The 24,588-nt window shown below is 44.9% G+C and overlaps 1 protein-coding gene across 2 annotated transcripts in view; it reads right to left on the bottom strand.

Annotated features, from left to right (window-relative positions):
• Nucleotides 1-4,529: 4,529 nt before the first annotated feature.
• Nucleotides 4,530-24,588, bottom strand: part of LOC142574261 (uncharacterized) — a 22,727-nt gene continuing 2,668 nt past the window's right edge. Inside the window, exons 2-4 of one of the 2 annotated variants that reach the window (XM_075683388.1) lie at nt 22,677-22,854; nt 20,207-20,287; nt 4,530-5,098 (exon numbers count right to left, since the gene is read on the bottom strand). In XM_075683388.1, coding sequence (XP_075539503.1) covers nt 4,934-5,098; nt 20,207-20,287; nt 22,677-22,854 — 424 coding nt within the window. In that variant the 3' untranslated portion in view covers nt 4,530-4,933. The remainder of the gene's footprint in view (nt 5,099-20,206; nt 20,288-22,676; nt 22,855-24,588) is intronic. The other variant, XM_075683389.1, reaches the window with a different exon arrangement.

Genomic DNA, 24,588 nt, shown 5'->3' with positions numbered 1-24,588 from the left:
TAGGTGGAGCGGCTCCGTGCCCGGCTGCGCCCGGTGGTGGTTCGGGACCTGCACCTGGTACTGGACTGCATACTGGAGCGAGAGGCCCTGGCCGACTTCTTCTGGGGGTCCGAGAGCAGCCTCGTGCGACTGTGGGAGCTGTGTTGTTGGGTGGAGTCGGGAGTAGCCTTTTTTTCGATCAAGGCCACATTGTCGGTGGCGGGTGAAAACTTGGTCTTCCCGGTGCGGTCAAACCGCACCTTACACTTTTTGCACCCCGTGAAGTGCGCGTCTACACAGAGGATGCACTTGGCGTTACAGGTGGGTGGTTCGACGAGTTGATGCTCTACTACGCATCGCGCGAAGCGGTTGCTCTTGGGATACGGACACACGTCCACTCTGTGCTCTGCCCTCCAGCAGTTGTGGCATGCCTCCACTTTGGCCTTGAAATGGTGGCAGGCATATAGAGTCGCATAGAAGTTCAGCTGCTTCGGGAACGCTTGCACGTTGATTAAGGTGATTAAAATAGACTTGATTTTGCCCAGAGTTCTCGCGTCAGTGATCGTGTACTGGGAGCTCTTCTTCATAGCTACCAAATCCTGGATGATTTCTTCTGGAGTTTGATTGTACAGCGCATTGTAAATGATGACACGTACCGCATCGCCAGGGGCGGCCACATCAGCGCAGAGCGGATATTGCACGGTGTCTAGTACCAAAGAGTCCACAGCCACATACCTCTTCGCTCGGTCCTCGGCAGGGGTACTAATCGTCAACGAGTTGTTGAGTGGGTTCAGGCGCAGTTTGTACTGCTGCCGGGCAGTGTTATAGTCAATGCGGGCGTTCGCGCACACGTGTGGTAGAAGCACTCTGCCGTTGCACTGTCGCACGCACAGTCCACCGCCGGGTCGGAATATGACCTTGAGGTCCGTTTTGGGTAGCTTGGGCAGAGGAGCGTGCCTTTTTGGCTTGCCGGAAGTCAGCGGAGCAGTCGGCGGGGTGGTTGAACTAGAAGCACTGCAGGTAGAACCAGCCGATAGTGCCGGGAGCAGTCTCGGCGCCAGGTGTTGGAGCTTGGGGTAGGCAGCCTTCCGGGCTTCAAAGGCCCTCTGCCACCTTGGGTCACTTGCGAACTCTTCTGGTGTGACTGCGTCGAGGGAGACAATATAAGTCATCTCCAAGGACGGCTCCATGGCGCTGAGCGGGGTCGGTACAGACACCGGTAGGCCAAGACCTTACCGGCTGTCGTGGCGAGACGCTCGTTGCGTTAGGCGTAAAGTAGGCCTAATAGCGCGGGGGCCGCCGCGTCAGATAGAAAAGCGCTTCTCGCGCACAAGGTCCGGTCAGAAAGTTCCGAAATAAGGTGAAGACGGGTGCCGGGGACCTGCACTGACCTCTGGGGGCCGGTTTCAGGCCATTTACGGTGAAATATCCGCCATCACGGTGAAAAATTCACGGACCCGATGTGAGGTGCGTCCGCTCTGCTCCGCCACTGGTGGCGTTTTCTCTTGTTCCCAGAAGTCGTTCCATCGACACAAATCACCAGCAAATGGGGCGATGGTAAGCTTGGGTAGCTTGGCTCCAGAGACTCCCACTGTACTGACTGTCGAGGAATTTCGAAACTCCCGTGTTGATGACGTTACAACACGGTCTCGCTTGCTAAGCAACTCACTCATGACACTGGTAGCGTTGTCCTGGTATTCCACAACGGTGTTGTATTCTTCCTCAAATTCGTCATCAACTATATGGCTCTCTAGCTCCACATTGATCTTGTTCAGCTCATCGTTATTCACCTTGAGACGTCCTTAAATTGTGTTGAGCTGATCTACGGTAGCTGTTTCATCGCTGAGAAGAGCTCTTGCCCAGTTTATGAGCCTGGTGTTCAGAGAGCGTCTCGACGTCCACTTCGATCGCAGCCTCTCCATGATAGTTCGCTCGTAGCCTTCCGTGGTCTCCGGTAGTAGATCCCGGATCTTCGGCACCAAATCTAAGATGGCGTATTTTTTACTGACAAGACGCGACGTTCAAAGCATCAGGCATTACTTTTATTCTTTATCGTTCAGGTAGCCCCTGGCTGCACGTGCTCGTCAGCATTGGCTGCCTCCAGCAAGGAAGCGCTCCTTCTTTGATCTGAGACTGTGGTGAGATTAATTCAACACCCTAATAACAGACATGTAAAACGCAGATGTACTCTTATGACACAACTGCGGTACGATTTCGAACAGAAATTGTAGGATTTTAGAGAGAAAGGTGTTATCCAGTTTAGAAACACCAATTCCAAGTTACGACTTCGAATTTTCAAAGAATTGTCAGAAGTCTGTAAGTTAAAAATGATGGAAACACAAAGTTTACGAACCTGTAAGTCAGCACCGAAAAATAAACACTGTTGTTTTGTCCATTGCATTTGCTAGAGCACTTAAAGCGGACAAATTGGATATATGAAATCAGTATACATGAAACCAGCGCTTCCTGCAACACGAGCGTGCTCTTTTCGCATTGTCGCTTTGTTCAATCGTCCAGGCATAGTTCTTGTTTTATTTTTTATGCTACGGCAATAAACCTCCGGCCATCAGCCACGTAAACGGTCTGAAGAGCTAAAGGAAGCTATCATGTCATGCATCGCGTTTTCCAGTTTTAGGAGTATTATTAAGTATAGTTTACATATTTGTGATATCATAAACAAGTTTCGCACCAAGACCACACACAAGCAACGAGATAACAGGGGTGCTTACATCAACTGTTTAATGAGCGTAAAAGCATCCTACATGTATAAACCTCTCAGACACGAGCGCATGCGCCAGCGCACAAGGCGCAAGTAGATTCGGGTAAAAAAGCACGTTATCTGAGTAAGCGTGAAAGAAATATCTGCTCGACAAACGACCGCACCTACTCCGCATCAGTACTCGACGTAGTGATGCGGAGATCTTGGCCATTTCGGAAACCGCCACCCTCCCCTTGCACACCCCACCCAGCGTCACTATTCGTTCCGACTTCCAACGATAATTGCGCTTTCGCTCACATCACTTTACCTCATCGTATCCAAAAAGCAGCATATTCATCACAGGTGAAAGTACACACCCTGCTATTCTGGTGTAGGTACCGGGAGACCAGGGAATGACGGGACACCAGCTCACTTAACAACTGGCTAGTGAGGCACAGATGCCGAGCATCCCTTGTATCTGGCCTGATATTTATTGCCTAAGCACTTGTTACCCCAAACACAGAAAGCAGCGTTGATCTAGGTTTAGAGACATGCGTCAAACCACACGTACCCTTCCCGTGCCTTCTTAGGCAATACCGTACTTCTCACATCCGGCAAACTCAAACGCTCGTACTGGACAACGATGCCGTGGCAAATCAAATAGGGCGCCGCCGGGATCATTCGTCCTGTGAGGTGTGGGGGTCCAACCAAACGTCCTCCGCACCCACTCAACATGCCTCGTGCTTTATCACTGTATTTCCTCCACCCATTTGTTCGGCCTCCTCCTCTTCCGCATTCGTTGATGAGCTATTAAACCACTACACCGGAACACTTTCGTCCCAACCTCTGGCGACACATCCTGCATATTCCGGGAATTCCCCACCTCAAAGCACAATCTAATGTGGTACTTGGTACAATGAGTCCCTTGTGTAATATAGTCAATCTGTGTCTCTTTCAAACTAGTGGCACCTATCAAGAAATCATTTGGTTTCACTAAGTTGCTTCTAACGCGCAGTGATGCAAGGCACAGTGACGGTATACGTAGTGATGCTAGCCAAGTGGACGCAGCCCCGCGTTTCGCTCAATAGCTGCGCAGCAGAGCAAGGCAGCATTCTGCCTCACTCTGCTGACATGAGCGTTGTGCGGACTAACACTGCTTTACCCGCTGAACTTCATACGACACGATGACGCACAGTCTGACGGCCACTGGATAAAAAAAAGTGCGGCCTACCTCGTCACACGGGCTGCAATGTGAGCGAACGTGAAAGACGTAGTTGCATTCTCGGCCGCTTGACTGGGCCGAATGACATTGGTTGTCGGGGATGGGGCGCGTCGGGCGCCGGCGTTGCATGCGCGTTCCTGACGCACTTTCTATGCAGATTCCATACTGGTGGCACCTTGGCGGATGATGCGGTCCTCGATGCACGCAGCAGGCCGCACCTTTTTTTTTTTATCCAGTCAAGTGACAGCGTTGTCTGAGCAGAACGGACTGTGCATTTGACGCTACAAGCGCTGACTGTTTTTTTAGTCATCTTTCGCCCCATCGAGGGGCCATGCTCACAACGCTGGTGGCAGCGCTCCGAATCACGCGAGCATTGTGAGACGCCTAATAGCTGCCAGGATACTGTTTCTGGTGCACAGCAGCAGCAGCCACGCAACGCTATAGCTTGCTATCGCTTTCTATGCTTTACCCTTCGGGCTAAACTTACCGTCTTTTTACGACCCTTACCGCGTCATGAAAATACGATGAAAACTGTGTTACAGCAATGCCAAGCATAGGAGCTGCTGATTACATAGACGAGAATGCAATTTCCGATTTTGACTGACTAAAGCAAACACATTGCACTCGTTCAACTAAGCTTTATTGTTTGAGAAAACATGCGAAAATTAATACACTAAAAAGGAGACAAAATGCTGCATATGACACCTTCGCTGCCTATATTTGTTTCCTTGGTAAAGTAACGGAAAATACCTACACGAGCATTCTGCGATTTACGTGACGCTCAGCGAAGCACCGAGCAAAAAAAAAAATATGCTGCAATTTATCGAAGGCTCCAATATATTCGCATGGTCTCGACTCGCGCACTTTCAGAACTGCCTCTTTGATCTGCATAGAACGCATTATTGACTCTACCCTCGTTTAATGAAACCTTATTTTGTCAGGTTATCCTTCTATTCGTCTGTCCCTTTTTACACTAATCGTTACAAGCTTGTAAAGCGAATATGAAATATAAGGACGTCATCACAGTGACAGTTTCATTGAGAAGCCACAGTAGAGGAGCGGTTCACTTCTGTGGACGAGTGGACAGTGGTGCCCGTTGAATCTTGGAGATGGCTGTAAGTGTTCCAGTTCACCGACGCATTCTCGGGGCCACCGTTACCCGTCGCCCCAGCCACCGTTTCGAGCTGCGATTCCTGCGTCTTGAAAATATTTTATTATATTATAAAAGTTCTGGGTAGATCTGCGTGATTCGGATACATTAACATCAGTTTCCCCTATTGGTAACAATTGGTTTCTGCTGCTGAGAGCGAAGTCTGGGAACGTTGAAACACTCCTGTGGCGTGCTCAGGGTGCACATGAATAAAGAATCACAGGTAGTAAATAATAATTTAAACTCTCTTAGACTAAGCGTTCGCTTTGGACGGTGTTGATAATAATGTTATTCCTGTATAAGTTCTGTAGGTCACATGTTGAAATTTTTGTGTTTTTTTTTCTATCTGTCGTGTAATTGGTACTAAATGCCACACCAGAAGTGCGTCTCTTTTCCGCGCTGTTTTCTACAAGGGATGTCGATAACATGTATGAACGTGTGAATAGGAAACTTTAGAGACCGAATCGAATACGAATAACATAATGCTAGAAGTGACTCCCAATTGAGTAACTATCGAATACCTTTCAAACAATGAACAGCCGTTTTAACCATTTATATTCACATCCTAGTATGTCGACGATGTTAGCAGAGTTCTGTCATCACACTGCACGTTATGAAGTCTTGTTTATTAAAAGCTAAAAGTGAAGCATTTACGACCACACAAGCAGATTACCCGTATACCCAGGACTTATCAGTGAGTGCGAATGATAGCGGTCTATACGGAAATGTGCGGCTCCTTGAGTGACATATAGCGTGGTTATGTGTGCTATCGCCGTGGGGGCAGAAATTCAAACCCATTTCGCAATTTAAATTATCCGAAGTCTTCACACTTACAAATTGAGACTATTCGATTCACAACCGAATCAAATAGGGCAACATGGATCTCCGTACTCGAGATATTGTAACAGTCACACCCACCTATTAACATCTTAAACAGTAGTTTACTTCCCATTGCCACGTTCATTAGGAAGAGACCACAGAATAAAATTGCTGAACGCGGAAGCATCATAATAGAAAACAGGCACCCTGTGGCGACATTGCCCTGGCGTATGCGATAGACTCGGTGGTTCTGGTGTAATTCTACCAGCAGCGTATGCTTCGCATTAAACACCTACGTCTGGTGCTACACAACGAATCACTGCGATCGATATCTACAGAGAGAGCGCTGGAGCTCCGTTTGAATTTGCGTGAAGTTTCCCGGTTGGGCGTGCACCCTTTTACCGCTCGCTGGACACAGGCTTTATGCAGACAGTGTGGGAATGAAGCCGTATTCTCGAGCCAAACTTCAAACAAAATAAAAAAATAAACTCTGAGGTTTCACGTTCCCAGATATTCATATTATTGTGAGGCATGTATTAGTATGAAACTCTTAAGTATTTTTGACCACCTGGGGTTCATTGAGCTGCACCTAAACCTCCATTACACCAGCGGCCTCGAGCACCCCACTAAAATGGCCAGTAAACCAATGATAAGACCCTGTGGACCTAACAAATACAAATAACAATACCTGACGCTATATTAAATCAAACATACGTGAAAACTTCGAAGGCCTTTGCAGCACATCTTCAATGCCCCTCATTCTGATGAAGCAGAACCCACTCTATAGATTTGAGTATTTAGAAACTTCGTCCGCCGGCGAATTTGCGGCAAAATCGGTTTGTTTTTCTAGGTGTTACGTCATCCATGCGATCTGAAAATCTTCCTCTTAGTAGGCCACTCCTTCCTGCGCTACTGCTTATAGGAGTACTTTGTTGCCCGCATTTTTTCTCGCTGTACCGATTGTGTTTCTTTTCGCGATGTGGCTCCTGGTTCTTAGTTTTCATTCTTTTCTGAGCTTTGTGTGGTCTCCTCGCTACGATCACGCCGCGCGCGCTCCGATATCGCGCGGGATAGACGAGCACCACGGGTTCGAGCACTCCGAGCCGCCATGTATACAGGGCGCCGTGTCCGCGCCTGCTCCGGCTCGCTCCGTGTGCCGCTGCGCGCGTACGCGCCCAGCCGGCCGCAGCTAGGGGAAGGCGATACCGCGCGTGGAGTGAGGGAGATCCTAGGCGAAGCACTCGGGAAAGAAGAAATAACATTTATTATGCTGGGATTCAATACAAACACCAGTCTTATAAATAAACACGTCCGAATCTAAATCTAATTGCGACACAATACATGGCGAAATGGTCGCCGGTGGCTGCTAACGGCGCACTGCGACAGAGGTAACAGAGAACCCAGCAGTAAGAGGCTGCCTGTCCTTCGGTCAGCGCCAGCCATCACGCGCCCCAAAGCAGAGAAAATGGAAATATAAAGAAACGACAGGAGAACAGACGGGGGCACGATCGGAAGGCGCTGCTTTAGGACATTGAGACGACGGAAGAGTGCGCGCACCCGCCGAGGCCGGGACCCCGCAGAGCCGAAGTAACCATCGACCGGCGGCGGACAAAGGTGGCCGCCGCCGGCAGGGAGGAACGCGTATGCTCCTTCAGAAGCCCCGATGTGGCCTCCCCTGGCCCCTTCTTGCGGGCACGTACCCGGAGCGCACGCAAGCGGGGCCCTTTAATTCCGCGAGAATGTCGGCCAATTGGTGAAACCCGTTGATCTTCCCATTGGCAGGATGACAGCCTAGTGACAGTGTTTTATGACCCACTACCAGGCAGGCAGGGTCCAGCCATGTCCAGGTGAGGAGGACAGGGACACGGAGCCCCCTGAAACGCAATGCAACGGTTCCACATCCAACGGCTACCGAAAACCCACATCCCTCCCAGTGTGGGGACTGCGTTGTCCATTTCGTTGCGGCGTAACCGAACCCACAACCTTCGCATTTCGCGTGCGATGCTCTACCAATTGAGCTACCGCGGCGCTGTTTTGCCATCCACTTTCTTGGGTATTTATGTGTCCTAGTAGAACCCTGGGAGTGTTAGCCAGCGCCGCCACTCAACCTTCGCGAAATGCGAAGGTTGTGGGTTCGGTTCCCACCTGCGGCAAGTTCTTTTTCATCCACTTTAATTTCCATTAATTTATCGTTTCATTACTTCATTTATTAAGCACAAGTAATTTTCCGTATGTTGTCCTTGGTGTCAGTGTTTGTTGGTTTCTTATGATATGACTAATAAAAATCGGGCCCCTCGGTTAACCCCCTTTCTTCTCGTTGATATATAATTCAGGGAAAAATTCTGTAGGTGCGGTGCAGCACAGGAAGTTGAAGAAACGAAGGCGCATTGTGTAATGATCTAACGTTTCGCCGTGGCACGGCCGAAACGTTACATTAAGAATGCAATTTCCGTAAGTGTGCGCCTTCGTTTCTTATATACAAGCACGCACACAGACACACACACACAACTTCAGTCCCGCCCGCACTGGCCTAGCTGCTACAGTGTTGATTGCCAAGCGCGAACCCGCGGCGGCCACATTTTGGTGGAGACGAAATGCAAAAACGTCTGTGTCCTGTGCTTTTGGGGCACGTTGAAGATCCCCTGGTGGTCAGAAGTTGAAGAAACGAAGGTGCATTGTGTAATGATCTAACGTTTCGGCCGTGCCACGGCCGAAACGTTACATTAAGAATGCAATTTCCGTAAATGTGCGCCTTCGTTTCTTCAACTATATATGTATATATATATATATATATATATATATATATATATATATATATATATATATATATATATATATATATATATATAGGGCGAACTTGACAAATATTTTTTATTGCACCACTATGTGAAGGGTAGGCTCACATTGGGACGTTGCCTCCCGTTTGCAATGCGCTCACTTTATTCCTTGCGCAAGCTACTTATGTTGGGCTCCTCGCCTTTGTCCTTGTCTTTAGCATGCCCTTTATTTCGGTAGGAATCTCACGTGCGCTCGGCTACAAGATTCTCGTACGACACATTACGGTCTGCGCGGGGACATCCGTACTGAAGTGAAGGCGTAGGATATAGTGAAGGTGCCAGAAAAGAATACTGCAGAGGTATTTCCTAAGGCCCATTTCACCGTGAGCGGCAGGCGCTTGCAAATAGCTTAGCTTCTGATGCGCCTTGTTCAGGAAATTAAGCAGGGTGGTTAATTTTCTTTGTTATATATGCCATATAGTATAATCCCACATCATTAAAGCGCGTAGCATAGAACAATATAAGTACTAAAATATATAACATTGTATACCAGTTTCAAAGCATATTTACAGCTAAAAGTCATTTCATGGTACAGAGTCTGCACTGTAATAATGTAACAACAATCATTCACCTAAAGCAGCTCTAAAGAATGAATAAAGGCACACACACAAATACCACAATACTTCAACATAATTAGAAATCGGAAAATTAACCAAATCAAATGGCGCAGGTTTCTCTCTCTCACCCCCAAAAAAAAAGATCACATTCTCGTGACGCCTGCGGCAAAAAGGACGTTCCACGTCCACCGCCAAGGTCCCTGAGTGGTGGCACTGGCTAACACTCCCAGGGTTCTACAAGGACACATAAATACCAAAGCAAGTGGAAGAGCAAACAGCGCCGCGGTAGCTCTATTGGTAGAGCATCGCACGCGAAATGCGAAGGTTGTGGGTGTGGTTCCCACCTGCGGCAAGTTGGTTTTTCATCCACTTTAATTTCCATTACTTTATCGTTTCTTTACTTCATTTATTAAGCACAAGTAATTTCCCCTATGTTGTCCTTGCTGTCAGTGTTTGTTGGCTTCTTATGATAGGACACATTCGTATGTCAATCACAACCTGACTGAAAAGTCTGATTTCAGTACCTCCGTCATTTCATAATTTTGTCAGAAAGCAGCACTGCGTTACTAAAAAACTAAGAAAGAATAAAAAAAAACATAACAAGTTGGACACTTCGCTTGTGGCTCGTCATTGCCATGTAGTACAGATTTTCTGCTGTGAGGTACCCACTGGCCCCAAAATAGGCCTTAATAAGACAGTTCTTGAGAGGCTTCGTTTCTCATGTGATCAAATTGCTGCGATTTCTTTTTATTCTCACCTAACTCATTTTTTTTTCTATAGAGGATTAAAGCAGCAAAGGTCGGCTCCAGTGTTTTAGAGTTACCACTCCGGAAATGTAATGACTCCGTAATCATTCCATATTTTCGTGACCCAGGAATGGAATAGGAATGGAATGGCAACAAAGCATTGAGGAATGGAATGAGGATGGAATTAAGCGCCTATTCGTGAGGATGGAACGGGATTAGAATTGCGTCTTTTTCTCAAAATAAAGAGCTTTTTCTTCTAGGCCCTGTTTTTTGTAAAAATAAGGCGAAGGACGAACCAGCCCATGTTCAAACATTAGTAAATCAGAGCCTCGAGTTTAACAATAAATCAGTATTTTTAATATGGCTAGGCTGATTACAAGAACGGTACATTTATAAGCAGCGCGCTTATACAATTCTGTCCATATAGACCTTGTTGTTCCGAACTTTCTCTCCATTCTTGGAGTAACCGTGCAACTATGCCTTTGGTATCCACCGTGCGGAAATACGGCGGCGGTATTAAAGATTAGATGAAAGAATTAAATTAAATTAAAGACACATTAAAGAATGAAAAATGATAGTGGCAGTGAAGTGACTGATAACCTTATAATATAGGTTAGCAGAGGTTAATAATGACTACTAATGTCATTTATTGTTTACTAATGACTCCGAGAAGACCAGTATGTCTAACAACGGCTTGTAATAACCACAATTGATTAGAAATGACTAGAAATGTAAAGAAATAAGCAGTAATGTATAAAATGCCTATTAATGACTTGCAATGACTATGGAATGACCAATATGTTTAACGACGGCTTGTAACGACAACAGTTCATTACAAATGACTAAATGCTTACTACTGAGCAGTAATGACTAACACTGAGGAAAATTACTTCTAATGACTAGTAATGACTATGAAATGACCAATATGTTCACAACAACTTGTAACGGCTACAATTAATTAGAAATGACTAAAAATTCCTAGTAACGACTAGTAATGACTAAATATGACTGAAATGACTTGTAATGAATACTAATGATTACGAAATGACCAACATGTCTAACAACGAATTGTAACGAATAAGAATTATTACACATGACCAAAAGTGCTTTCTAATGACCAGTAATGACTAATAATGACTGAAATGATGACTTGTAATGAATACTTATGACTACGAAATGACCCACATATATAACGACGAATTGTAACGACCACAATTGATTACAAATTACCAGAAATGCTTACTAATGACCAGTAATGAATAATAATGGCTCAAATGACTTGTAATGACTACTGATTACCAGGATATGAGCAACATGTCTAACGCCTGTTTGTAAAGACCACAATTGATTACAAGTGACTAAAATGCTTAGTAGTGAGCAGTAATGACCAATTATGACTGAAATGACTTGTAATGACTACGAATGCCCAAGATCCTCACGACGAATTGTAGCGGCTACAACTGAATAGAAATGACTAAAATACGTATGAATGATAAGAGGATGAAGAGATAGGCTTTCGCCGTTCATCTGTTAAGAGACCTTAAGAGACCATGTAATTTGTTTTTCATGTCTCTGACTTGATTTTATTTTACTAAACTGGGTGTGTTTTTTTACGTCGCCTTCCGTCTGATGCTTCTGGTCCACGGTCGATCAGACGGGGACCTTATCGCCGGTCAGCAGTCGAACCTTTTGTAAATGCAGGCAAGGTTGGTTTGTTGTCGGCCCATCCTCTCCGTTTGGGAGTGTGCAAATAGTTTTAACCACCAATTCTCGACAGAGTTCGGGGTGTTGGTTGAGCATGATCTGATGTTAAAGATGTGAAGACGACGACGGACAAAAAGACGCATACAGGGCGCCTTTTTTACTTCGGTCAATGTTGAATTAAAAAAAAAGTCATCTGCTTTATACAGGGAATGCTATCACAGTTCATCTGTGCACATTCGTGTTTAGGTAAAGCAATTCTTTTTGCGACAATAAGATTTAGGCAACGCTGACACACCTGTCACCTGCCTCAACCGTTCTTTTGCCCTCCGCGACTAATCTGACCCATTTGTCACGGCTTGGGGCCACCACAACGCAAGCGTGACAATTTGGCTTACATTTGCAATTTTACAATGAATTGCCAGGCTACCCCCTCTCCCATTTCTAACAATTTCATGTTGTCTCGGCCTGTCATTCAGGCATTGCTCTGTTTGGCCCACATACTTCTTACAACACGACAAAAGAATTTCATAAACTACGCCTGCCTGATAATCGACGTAATTCCTTTCGTGATTTGTGACACAGGCCTGTGCCTTGCGAATTATGCAGAGCCTTAAAAGCATCCACAGGGCAGAAAACTCCACCTTTACGTTAGCTCTCTTCGCAATCTTCAAATTATGCGATATGCAGTGTAATGTACAAGGGCTACCTTTTCTTTGTCGCGAGGCGGCTCTTGAGTCAGTCGGAGGGTTCGCGACTTCAGGATTTTTTTCTCATGCAGGAATTGCCAAAGTGAGCACAAGCCTGCCTTTTTCAGTCGTTCAATCTGCTTAAGAAAACTTTCAGCAGCTTGGTGCAGACATGACTTCTTGAAAACGTCAAGAGCCACGTGTTAGCAGTGCTGCGTTTGACTAGCCTAACTAGACTGATTAGACTATATTGTCCGTCTTCGTCATCGCGCCTTTCATATCAGATCAGTTTTATAATGCTGGCACGTGTACTTGGAGAAAGAAGGGCGACAGGGAGAAGGACAGGCAGGTTAGCAAGCGTAGTTACAAGCGACCTATATATTCTGCGCTGGCGAAAGAATATAAAAGGAATGAAAGCAAGTAGGTGAGTCGAGATTTAAGATACAAAAAAAGAAGAATGTGTGCACATCAATGTGATGCAGCGCACTACAGCTACATCGCGCATGTGCAGTAGCAGGACAACGCAAGGGTGTTGAGCACGGCCTGGACAATGGTTCTCTCATGCGACTAGGTTCAATTAGGTGCAGTCAAGTTTGGTTTTTTAGACACACCACAATGATCGCAGTCACATAAAAGACCTCAGATCGTTATCTCGAAAACTCTGAAGTTTACGGTTAACATGGAGACCTGTTCCGTGCAAGATCACTACTGCAATGCTCTGAAAAACAATTGAACAAAAGAGCCCAAACAGGTCCAAAGTTAAACAGTTTCTGGGATTGTCTAACGTTAACTGGAATGTATTTTTCATTTCAGGTACGACAATCGCCATAGGTCCAGGAGTCATCAGTACAAATACTTCTGAACTTATACGAATGATCATGACGAAGCAATAATGCCAAACGAAATAAATTTTTGAAAAGACAGCATATACATAAAAATCTTGCCGCTCTCTGCACACACCCAAACCCTGTTCCGCAGGACAAAATATTTTTTTTTTATGTGGCTTGGATCGCAGAAGAATTCAATTCAAATACGTGCATTTTTGCAGCACTTTTATTCGTTCTTTTTTCATGCTGGGCACGCATAACTATCTTTTCATTGGCTGTGAGCACTTACTCCGCTAAGTTCCTGATTAGATAACCTATGTATAGAAAATGGGACCTTACGCTAAGTTTGGGACGTATGTGTGTTCGTGATATTGTATGCATCTACTGTTTGCAACAATTTTAGTTCTAAACAAAACATTTTCTCATGAACAAGGAAGCGACAGGCTCGACTTTTGTTGGTCACAACCGCATGAAGTTCATGGAGTACATGTGTTATGCTTGTTTCACATTTTAAAAGCTGTAGCTGCGAACACTGTCTCTCTGCTTTTGTATTTCCTGTTGCAGTTTTTATTTTACTTTTTATTCTCACAGCTTGGTATATAAGTGCGTATAACTAAGCTGCGTATTTTGTCGTATTGTAAGAAAAATCATTCTCCCTTGAAAAATATACTCTTTGTCTAAGTATGCAAGAACATGTCTGCATGAATGTGCAACATGTGGTTGTAGGAGAGAAACGTGTTTTTAATAACTGCGTATATAGGGCGCAATCGACCTAAAGGAGGCAGAGACTCTCAACTAATGTACACGGTACCTAAATCCGAATGCAATCTCTCCTTCGAGATAATTCGGTATGCAAGCATGCATTCAACGTCACCTGCTTGCAACAACTTCCTGGCCCATGTTACTTTCCCTGACTCACAGCACAATAGTCTCATGCCTGCTTAATACAGCGCGTCCACTAAAACACAATGAGCATGTATTTTTTTGTAATAGTAACGCAGGTAAGTGTAGTTTGTGCGTGAATATGGCTCGTTTTCCTCACGGATATTGTATTTCAGATAGCAGAAAGTGCACATTGCAGTGTTGCTGTTCACACAAATGTAGCAGTAGACACAATGGGCAAATCCGGGTGCTTCTAGGTTCATTTTGCTTCCGCGCCATGGACTCGCAAGGCTAGGAATTGAGCTGCTGTCGGCTTCGATACGACAGCAAAATCGCACCTGGTTATACTTTTTCAAACGGCTCAATCGTTCGTTTGACGACAGCCGCCACGGTAACCCGGTGGCTTTAGTCATTCAGCCCTGCCTGTCGCATCCGACAGAAAAGTAACAACGCTTGTATCATTATTTGGGTGCGTGTTAAGTAATCCCGGGTGGTCACAATTAACCCGGAGCTCTCCACTACTGCGTCCCTCGTAATCTACCGCAGTCTCGGGATGCTAAGTCCCACAATATAAATTATTTAACCACGCCTCAATTTCTTCCCTCACTTCCTTCCTTTAACCTCGACGGTATTGCAAGTATAGGGACGGTAGCTAGTCGCAATGTCACGTTGCCCGGTTAGGAGGTGAAAACAAGTTAGCGTGTGCAAAACAGTGAAGCTTCCAATAGTGGCAGTACAGCTGCGGTAGGCTCATGGACGGAGACACGAACGCGCCTTGCTGCTTCAACATAAACACTGAATCGATAACTACAATGGGGCAGCATAAAAGGCACGGCTCGAGAGTATGTTTCTCATACTCACAAAAGCGATATCTGTCAGTCTTACTGACGGGGCATCCCTGTTACGGCCATCGGAAGTGAATACAAATATTTCATAGTTCCAGAAACTTACCGACGTGCCAGCAAAATAGGGCTCGCTTCTTCGGCGTCTCAGAATAGCGAAGCGGTATTGCCCTTATACCGTCGAGGCTGCGCAAACTTGAAGCAAGTGCAGTAACCTATATTTGCAGGTGCGCGTGTTGGTGGGGAAAATATCTCACTAAACCTTCTAAACGAGGTTCAACATTTCTCAGATAAAGCCAAGTTCCCGGTTAAACAGCGACTGCAGCGGGCGATCCGCAGCATAGCGAATAAGGACAAAACATTGAAGAACATTCGCCTGGCGAAGCAGTTTTCTTTTTGCGCTGTGCCCATGCTCCGTAATCTTACCCTTTTTAGCCTTTCCACCGCACAAGACAGCTGTTGGAAGTGGTAGTCGTAGACTGCTACTTATTTAAATACGTCTTTATCATCACCAACCACATAAGCATCGGCAACAGTTTCACAAACTATATGTCAATACCATATACGATCGCCGACGATGAACAAGCGACAAAAAATGACAACCACGGTAGCACAAATATATGTACATATAGCTATGCGAATCCTCCATGTCAGTGCAGCGGTGTGGTGAGGTCGTTAAGGTGTTTGCTTCTCATGCGATGCACCGGAGTTCCCAGTGCGTACATGTTTGTGTGATTAGCATTACCAGTTTCCGATAATATGGTTATGAGCTTTGTATATGAGACCACACTCAAAAAAACTTTGGGCAGCATCTGTCTATAAAGAAATATATTTTTTCATAAAAAATACCTATTGGGCCACATAATCTTGAGCCGCATAAATTTGGGCCCCATAATAAGCCGGACAAATTTGATCTGGCGTTATGCGTGCCGTTTTCAAACAGCGCTTCTCTGCAACGGATGGGGTCGTTTAAATGCGGGCCGCATATGCAGTAGGCTGCTTCGAGTGAGCCATTTAAAAGGGTCAAAATTTTTATCTGCTTTCCGCGTTATATGCGTTCTTTTAAACCGGTATTCACTAAGAGTGTACGAGCAAGTACGGGACTTATAGTCTCTAGTACATGTTTCACTTGTGTAATCTGAATATTATCAATGTCTAGTGCTTTCCTGTTCTTTATGTTCGTGAAAACCCGCCGTGGTTGCTCAGTGGCTATGGTGTTGGGCTGCTGAGCACGATGTCGCGGGATCAAATCCCGGCCACGGCGGCCCCATTTCGATGGGGGCGAAATGCGAAAGCACCCGCGTGCTTAGATTTAGGTGCACGTTAAAGAATCCCAGGTGGTCAAAATTTCCGGAGTCCTCCACTACGGCGTGCCGCATAATCAGAAAGTGGTTTTGGCACGTAAAACCCCAAATATTATGTTCGTGAAAGTACTGCCGATTTCTTGTTCATTGCTTGGCGCAAGGAAGGTACTGTGTGGGAAATGGTTTGTTTGTATAACCGCTACTGGACTGTAGACTGAGGGTTGCACTTGTGTACTTACTTTCATAAAGTGGCTGTTGAGGTAGTCCATGAGCACTTTGCCGGTTATTTCTACACGTTTAACGGCAATCTTTTCTGGCGCGACATTTTCCTTTGCGCCGCCGAGCACATCATTCATAAGTTTCCTCACTAAGACAGCTGGTTATTTGGACTATCCGCAAATATGGTCTAGCAGTATGCTGTCTTAGCTTGCCTAAGTGCACCATTCAATCTATTCCTATTTTTTTAAACATTGCGAGATCTGCTGGTGCGCATTAATTCAGGAAGACATGATAAATTCTATATTTTAGCCGTATCATTCGGCTGAGATGGCGTAATCCACGGCTTTCTAATCGTTTAGATTGCTTTGTCTTGTTGAAGGGGAAGTGGGTGGCGTCAATTTGTGCAAAGGCTGCAATAATTTATTTTTCGTGACGTTTGAGTCTGGTATACCGAAAAGAAAAGACCAGTCATGTTCATTAACCTCACGCTTGAAATCCTGCGGTCTCTCGCGCGACATACATTGTAGGACGTGTGGCTCTTGTGAAAACTTTGTACTTTCAATTTTAGAATAATACGACATAAAATCTGGACAGTGGTTACAATGTCTGAGCTAATGGTTCCTGTATAGTAGGGAATATACTGGTTTAAATATTTGCAATGGAAAGGTTGAGATAAAAAAGAAGATAACGTGATGCGTGACGGTGTGTTAATTATGTTCATGAACCCAGTAGAGTAAATTATATTCATCACCTCTTCCGAAATCTTACTGCTTCCCAACGTATCTATGTTAACATCGCCCCCGCAAATGAATGTGAAACCATTTATGAAACGTAGTTCAAGAAATGCTCAAGGAAGTTTTTAATGCAAATGGTATTTCCCTTACGTGGCCGGTATATGCCACAGATATTATTTCTGAATTTTGTTTTAGCGCCAAGATTTCACAGTCATCAGCGGTTGCACGGAATTCAGAGAGCAGGTCAAATTTGCGGCTTTGATTGACATAGGTGGCAACACCACCACCGCGCCTGTTTGGCCTATCCAAATAGTAGGCATTGAAGCCGTCAAAATGCAGCCGATTGATAGTGTTCTGGTAACAAGTCTGTCAGCATAATAACTTGAAATTTGAATTCAAATTTTTCAATAAAGTAGTACATTGTACCATGCTTTTTGGCTGCAGAGCGGGTGTTAAGGTGTAACACTGAGGCTTCCTTATCTAATCTGTTACAGTACGTCGATTGTTTGGTGCGCATATTCGATGCTCGAAATCATATTGCGTTTCTCGGTTCTTAACAACCGAATTTAGTTTCGAAGCAAGGTTTAGGTACGGGCTAGTTGGTATTCCATGGTATCAATCGTCACTTAGCGCATGCATAGACGAGGGACAGAAAGGACGACGAAGACAAGCGCTAACTTCCAACTGATTTTTATTTTCAGAAACAAACGTATATATCCTGAGACACCAAGACAAAAGCGCCACCTACAAAGCCTCAACCCGACTTCAGTATGCATTCAAAATTCATGAGCTAAGATGAACCAGAGCGCATGTGCGACCTCAGAAAAACCAGTTCTTTTTCTGTTCATGCAACTGATGCCTTACTAACTGAGTCACCATCGGCAATCGCTGCTGCTTCAATAATAAGTCTGGTACATTCATTAGAATGCCTAGCTAAGATAGTGGTTTCTTCAAAAATCGGGACGCTGCCGCATTGTGCGCAATGAACACCTAGAAAGCCTTCCCGCCCTTTGCACACTTTATTGCTGTGTTCTTGCAACCTAGCGTTAAGACATCCACCTGTCGGTCCTATATACCTCCTCCTGTATACCTCCTGTATACCTCCTGTATACCTCCTATATACCATTTACCTGTCTGTCTCGATTTTTGAAGAAACCGCTATCTTAGCTAGGCATTATACTGAATGTGCCATACTTATTATTGAAGCAGCAGCGATTGCCGATGCTGACTCAGTTAGCAAGGCATCAATTGCATTAACAGAAAAAGAACTGGTTTTTCTTAGGTCGCACAATCGCTCTCGTTCACCTTAGGTCATGAATTTTGAATGCATACTCATGTCGGGTTGACACTATGAAGGTGGCGCTTTTCTCTTGGTGTCTCAGGATATATACGTCTGTTTCTCAAAATAAAAAATCAGTTATGCGCTGTAAGTGACGGTTAGTTTCGAAGCTCACGTTCGTCACGTTCCACTGCTTCGTTCAACGCGCTGAGTTGTTGTCTGACGGCAACCCGCACTTTCTCCTTGAGTTTCACTAAGTGTTTTGTCAAGCTTCCAACAAAAGCACGCGCGTATACTTTGACTGAAAGCAATACAAGACGATTTGGCAGTAGGGACGACAGTACGCAACTGTTTGAAGGTAAGACTCCTTTATAGATTACTTCCTTCTTCCATAGGTGGAGCTACCACAACAAATAGAAGGCGCTGGTGATGTTTTCCCGTAAATATTTTCCTTTTAAGCGACAAAATAATATTAAGAACAAGTAATATATTTAGTTAACCACGCAATTTTGTTATAAATGATTCGTTGTAACGATGGTTGCAGTACATATATATAATGTCATTTTCATTGCGCAAAGTGTAATCAAATATTATTATAGTAGTCCTTTTGCAATAGCGTCCATTTCGTTGAAGCAACATTGCAACACATTGTGAATACATTGCGAAAAGTTTCGCAATCTTTAGACAATGTTACTGTGTGCATGCGAGCCAAATAATTCCTCTGATTGCGGCAGGGAGACCTCACTCGCATAAAAGATTGTTCGCTCATACGCGTATGGCTTTGGAGTCCTGTCTATGACGTCCTACACCATCGAAAACGTGCACAGGTACCAGCCATTGGGCAATTGATGGTAACCATTTGTTATTCCCAAGAAAAGCTTACTCATGCCCTGCACAACCCTACTTCTTTATTAGCAAACATCGCTACCGGTCCATGTTGTAACCATTCCTATTCGTTCTGTGGCATGTTTTTTGAACGCCAACCCTCAAATGTTTCAACGAATGCAGCGCTAAAGGAATAAGGTGAAATGACTAATAAACAGGAGATTTTTATATCGCTGGCACACACTACCGTGGCTTAGCGTCTATGGTGACGCGCTGTTAAGCACGAGGTGGCGGCATCGAATTCGGGCCGCGGCAGCCGCGTTTAGATGGAGGTGAAATGCGAAAACGCCCGCGTTCTGTGCATTGGGGCCACGTAAAGATCGCCTGGTGGTCAAAATTAACCCGCGGAGCACTCCGCCACGGCGTGTCTCCAAAGTAAATCGTGGTTTTGGAACGTAAAACCTCAGAATTCAGTTCAAAATATCGATGCCGCCTTAGCAGGAGGCAGCGTAATGATAGCGCTTTCTAAACGGCCGCTCAGATTGCGTCTCTTTCAGAAAAAGTTTCTGAATTATATTCATTGACAGGCATCACGTTTATTCCGATGTTCTCAGGTATGAAGAAATCAGTTTGCTGGGCCCCTTTAATGTGTTTGGCTGTATAACACAATACACAGCTTATAGCGCCGTACGATTTAAAAAGCTTCCTTCTCAGGGAGACATGGCTTGTTGTTAGGTTAAACCTTGACGGAAGAAACCGTCGAGATTCTGAAACTTAAAAAGACAGGAACTCTCAAAACTTGTTAGAAATCTTTCATCGGCAGATACGTGATTAAGAAATATTGCTCAATGGTGTTTATATACCGCGTAGTGAGGGCGCGCGCACTCAGGTCTCACCTGCTGTCTCGTCGCCGTCAGAGTCTTAGCAACCGTGAACTCCGTCAAGGGCTCGCGGGACCCCGAGGGCGCCTTTGTCTTCTGCAACAATCGGGACAACACTTGGTGCTCAATGCCTCAGTGCAGTGCGTTTGCTGCTTGCATGAGCGCAACAATCAAGGTTCCTGCACAGTTTGCTGTTGGGCTGGCTGGCAGGTTATGTTAAGAACAGGAAAAAAAAACAATTCTCGAAAAACTGGGCAAGCGAGAGTGAAAGACACAGCCGCAATTATTATTGGAGCAGCGTGGCGTCCCTGGCATTACCATTTATGTTTATCTTTTCAAGGTTAGGGAGCCCTGTGTGAACGTCGCTTCTCGCGTACCCGCCTGTCCACTTGCCCTTCACCTGCTTGTTGTACACGTCTCTCGTCTGTACTGCCCTGTATTTTCTGCGTAAATGTTTCGCCGTGCGCAAAAAATATATTTCGTTACCAGTCATCGTTGTCTCCGTCTATCTTTCGTGTCCTGTTTGTTGCATGTATTCTTGTTCTAAACAATGCTTGTGTGTAAAACTAAATAAATGTGGATACGAGTATACCGACCATATCTTTCGCATGATTTTGCATCAGATTTAATTTATTACGTCCTTTCCTCTGTACAGTTCCTGCCAAAGTTCCAATACGGTCGCAGTTTTGATCACATATAGGTACAATAGAAAGCAGAAAAAAAAAGAAATGTCGCCGTTATAGCTTCCGAACACTGTTGAAATACAAGGAAGTGTTTCAAAATAGTTTGTCTGCCGGTGCACAAGCACAGAATCCTCCCTACTTCAACGTAAAAGAAATGTTGAAAAGGTTGTATACTTCAGAAAAAAAGTCTGCTGCTACTAGGTCTGCGCAGAAGTGGCGTTATCTTAAAACGAGAACCTAAATACACCGTACTTATAAGATAAATAGTTGCCAGAAGGCTATTCACATGCCGGAAAAATGGCCGCATAAGTGGCACGTTTGTCTGCAATCCACTCCAATAGAAATGTGGCATTTCAGTTCGAACATTTTTTCTGCATAAATATATCTGTTGTTTGGCACAACAGCACCCCTTGCGCACTACGTGCATTGCTGGTGATAAATCAAATTATAAGGAATATTAAAAATACATAACAACACGGGTCACCGCTATCTGCTGCGACACTGGCTGACTACGCACCAAGGAATATCGAGTTGTGCTTCTTGCTTTTCTGCTCATAAAGAGGTATACGCATTGAATTCGTTATATCTACGCACCAATGTCTATTTTGACCCTGCTAAACGTTGAAACAGAATGCACATGAAATTAGTTTGCTTTTATTTTAGTATTATTCTTCTCCACTAACACTAACACTAACATTAGCGGATAAATTCACCCGCCGCGGTGGCCTGGCGGTTATATTGCTTACATTTGCGTACTACACGCAGAAGCGCAGCTTTTTATTTTAATAAATGTGTGTTTCTGCTTTGGCTGCGTAGCTTTGGCTGCGCTGCCATTGGACGTTGCCGAAAGGTAGAGGGTACAACGCTGTGGAAGTTCTGCAAGAAGTTCGGTCACCAAAAATGTATCACTCTGCGCATTACACCAACGCTTCGCTTCGCATTTCGTCTATAGTTCGCAGCGGGTCAGAGCCGTTTGGTTGCGCGAGCATGCACGTGACGTTGGCGGGATGGCCTGCAGATCGAGAAATCACACAAAGAAAAACAACAAAACTGATTTATAAAGCAACGTATAAGACCCGTACAAATAGACAATTTGTCGACTTTTATGGAGCACTTTCTTTAACTTAATATTGAACCTAAGTAAAGAACAGTTTCACCTCTCTGCTGGCATAAACACCGAGGTAAATATTGATGCGAACGCAGCAACTATGGAAAGTCTCTCTAGCGTCTACAGCTTTGGGCACAGTGTATGGAACGGAATGTAGGTGCGCGTTAAAGAACCCCAGCTGGTGAAAATTATTTCGGAGTCTCCCGGCAGGGCGTGCCTCATCATTACATCGTTGCTTTGGGACGTAAAACCCAGGAATATGATTTATTAATGCGTAAGCATTCTGTCGCATGTACCCCGGCCAGCCCTGTCACGAGTGAAGTTTAATGCCTAATATTTTCACAAAAATACATAACTTGCGCAGTTAAGACGTTAATCGTTATAGTGCTGTAAAGTTAGATGATTGGTAGCATTGTAAGCAATAAGCAACAATTTAAACTGGAAAAAAACAGAGAACACCCATACAGATGCATAGGGCTCCTTAGAAAATGCATAGGGCAGCCTAAAGTAGGAATGGACCTACTGAAGTGTGGGGGTTGGCCAACTTGAAGCTTGGGGGTGGGCCCATATAAATTTGGGCATGCGCTTACACATGCTTAGGCAAGTGCAGTGGAGTTTCTTCATTTATTTTTTATCTTCGTGCTACTCCGATTGCATTGAAGCTGATACTTATGCCCTGCGGCTGGATACCCACCGAGTTCGTTCCAAAGGCGAAGCCCACGGCGACTCCTATCAGCAGTGCGGCCACGATGGAGAATATGATGACGATTTTTCCCTCGAAGCGCTGCGTCCAGCCGGCGAAGTGGACTTCGGAGTCTCCGCGCTCTTCGCTGGAGTGGGCCGGGCTGTCCAGCCTGAGCACGTACACGGGGCTGCGGGGGTTGGGGTGTTGTTAGTGGGGCCTTTGTCGTATCAAGTGGCGTTTGCGTCTTGTTTTTATTGCGATAACGAATGTTTGGATACTGCAGGCGCATTGCTGCCGTCGCCGTGGTGATCCGCATAAATTCCAAGGGCATCGTAACCGCGCGCCGAATGCTGTGTGGGCGAGTGAAAGCGGGCGAGGGTTAGCCAACGACGGCTGCTCAATCTCGCTCGGCCGAGGTAGGAGAGCGGGGAGGATGCGCGCCGTCTCATTGCCGGCCAGCGCCGCCTGCGTTTGACACCGGCAGCTATAACGGCTATCGATAGATACAACAATCGTTATTGCTATGCAGTTTAAAGCTATAATTATAAATATTACGTTATTGACAGTGTTGTTACAGCGGGCAATGACTGTAAAGCTAATAATGGCATTAGTTATTTACTCAAGTGTTTATTTAATTTATTATTTATTACATCATTTTATGAGTGCTCCTCTCTTTAGTCTTCTTTTTTACCTAATTGTCAATAAGTAACTGTATTTGCTCCCTCTATCTACACTCTGTTTTTGGGAGGGAAGTAAATCAGCGCTGGTAGAGTTTGTATTGTTCTTGTCTAGTTCCTGTCCATCTGAATCAGCAGCATTCCATTTTCAAGATGTTTCACTTAAAGCATGTACCTTAAACGTTATAAGCAATTATATGGATTTTTCAGCATCTCGAGTGTTCTAGAAACTCATTGGCGCCGTGACGAGGGGATATTTCTAGGGAAGCTTCAGGTTATCATATGGGAGCACACATACAACCACAGTTAATCGAAAACGACGTAGACGTGAATGCTTTAATCTAGAGCGCAAACGCGCATTTTAGGGCATTGCGGTGTTGCGAAATTCTAAACGTATTTAAGCATTACCACAGCGATCATTTTCTCAATTTCAAATCAAGAGAGTCTCAACACGTAAACATCAATGATTATCACTGATATTGCGGCTTTTAGACAATATTTTTCGTTTAAGAATGCTTTGTCCAAGAGCGCAAGCATTTCTAGGGGTCGCCCCATGATCCACGATTATCGCCACTCAGTACACAACAGATGTATTTTTCTGTATGTGGCTATTTGCGACAAACAAATCAATATGACTTCACAAACAAATAACACACTTGAAATCATATACTACGCACCACGGAAGTGAGCTTTAAGGCTATATTTGTGCAGGTCCATAGATCGTATTGCCTTTCGGCACACGTTGCATTAATCAGAACTCTGGCGCTAGGCACTAACCAGACTGGCATTTCGTCAGGTTAAAATCTACCTGCAGAACGTATTAGAATTGAACATGGTAACAAGGAACAGTCTTATGCGCTTATATAGTAAGATATATCAAGTAATTCGACAAGTCAATACCCTACCGTAAGAAGCACAAACAAACTTTTTTGGCGCGTTCGTTATGCAAATATTTCTTATCTCTAGTGAAAAAAAAGAAGCACCAATGTATCTAGTTACGCAAAACAAAACTACGCACAGCAGGAAAAATTTTGTCTGTGCCTTTTTATATCGCTTACCCAGCCCTCACATAAACTGTACCGCCAAGAAGAAATCTACGTGAGGGCACTCGGCTCAGCCACCTGACTCCAAAGAGAGCTATTTGCGACAAAGAAATAATTTCGGCTTAACAAACAAATAACCCACTTGATAGCAGGAACATTTAGCTAGTTTCTTACTTTGTTGCCTAACTGCGTAGCGAACAG

The sequence above is a fragment of the Dermacentor variabilis genome, chromosome 3 (assembly GCF_050947875.1).
Source record: "Dermacentor variabilis isolate Ectoservices chromosome 3, ASM5094787v1, whole genome shotgun sequence".
NCBI classification, from domain to species: domain Eukaryota; kingdom Metazoa; phylum Arthropoda; class Arachnida; order Ixodida; family Ixodidae; genus Dermacentor; species Dermacentor variabilis.
The sequence above is the reverse complement of the archived record's forward strand: the minus strand, read 5'-3'. Positions and strand labels throughout refer to the sequence as shown.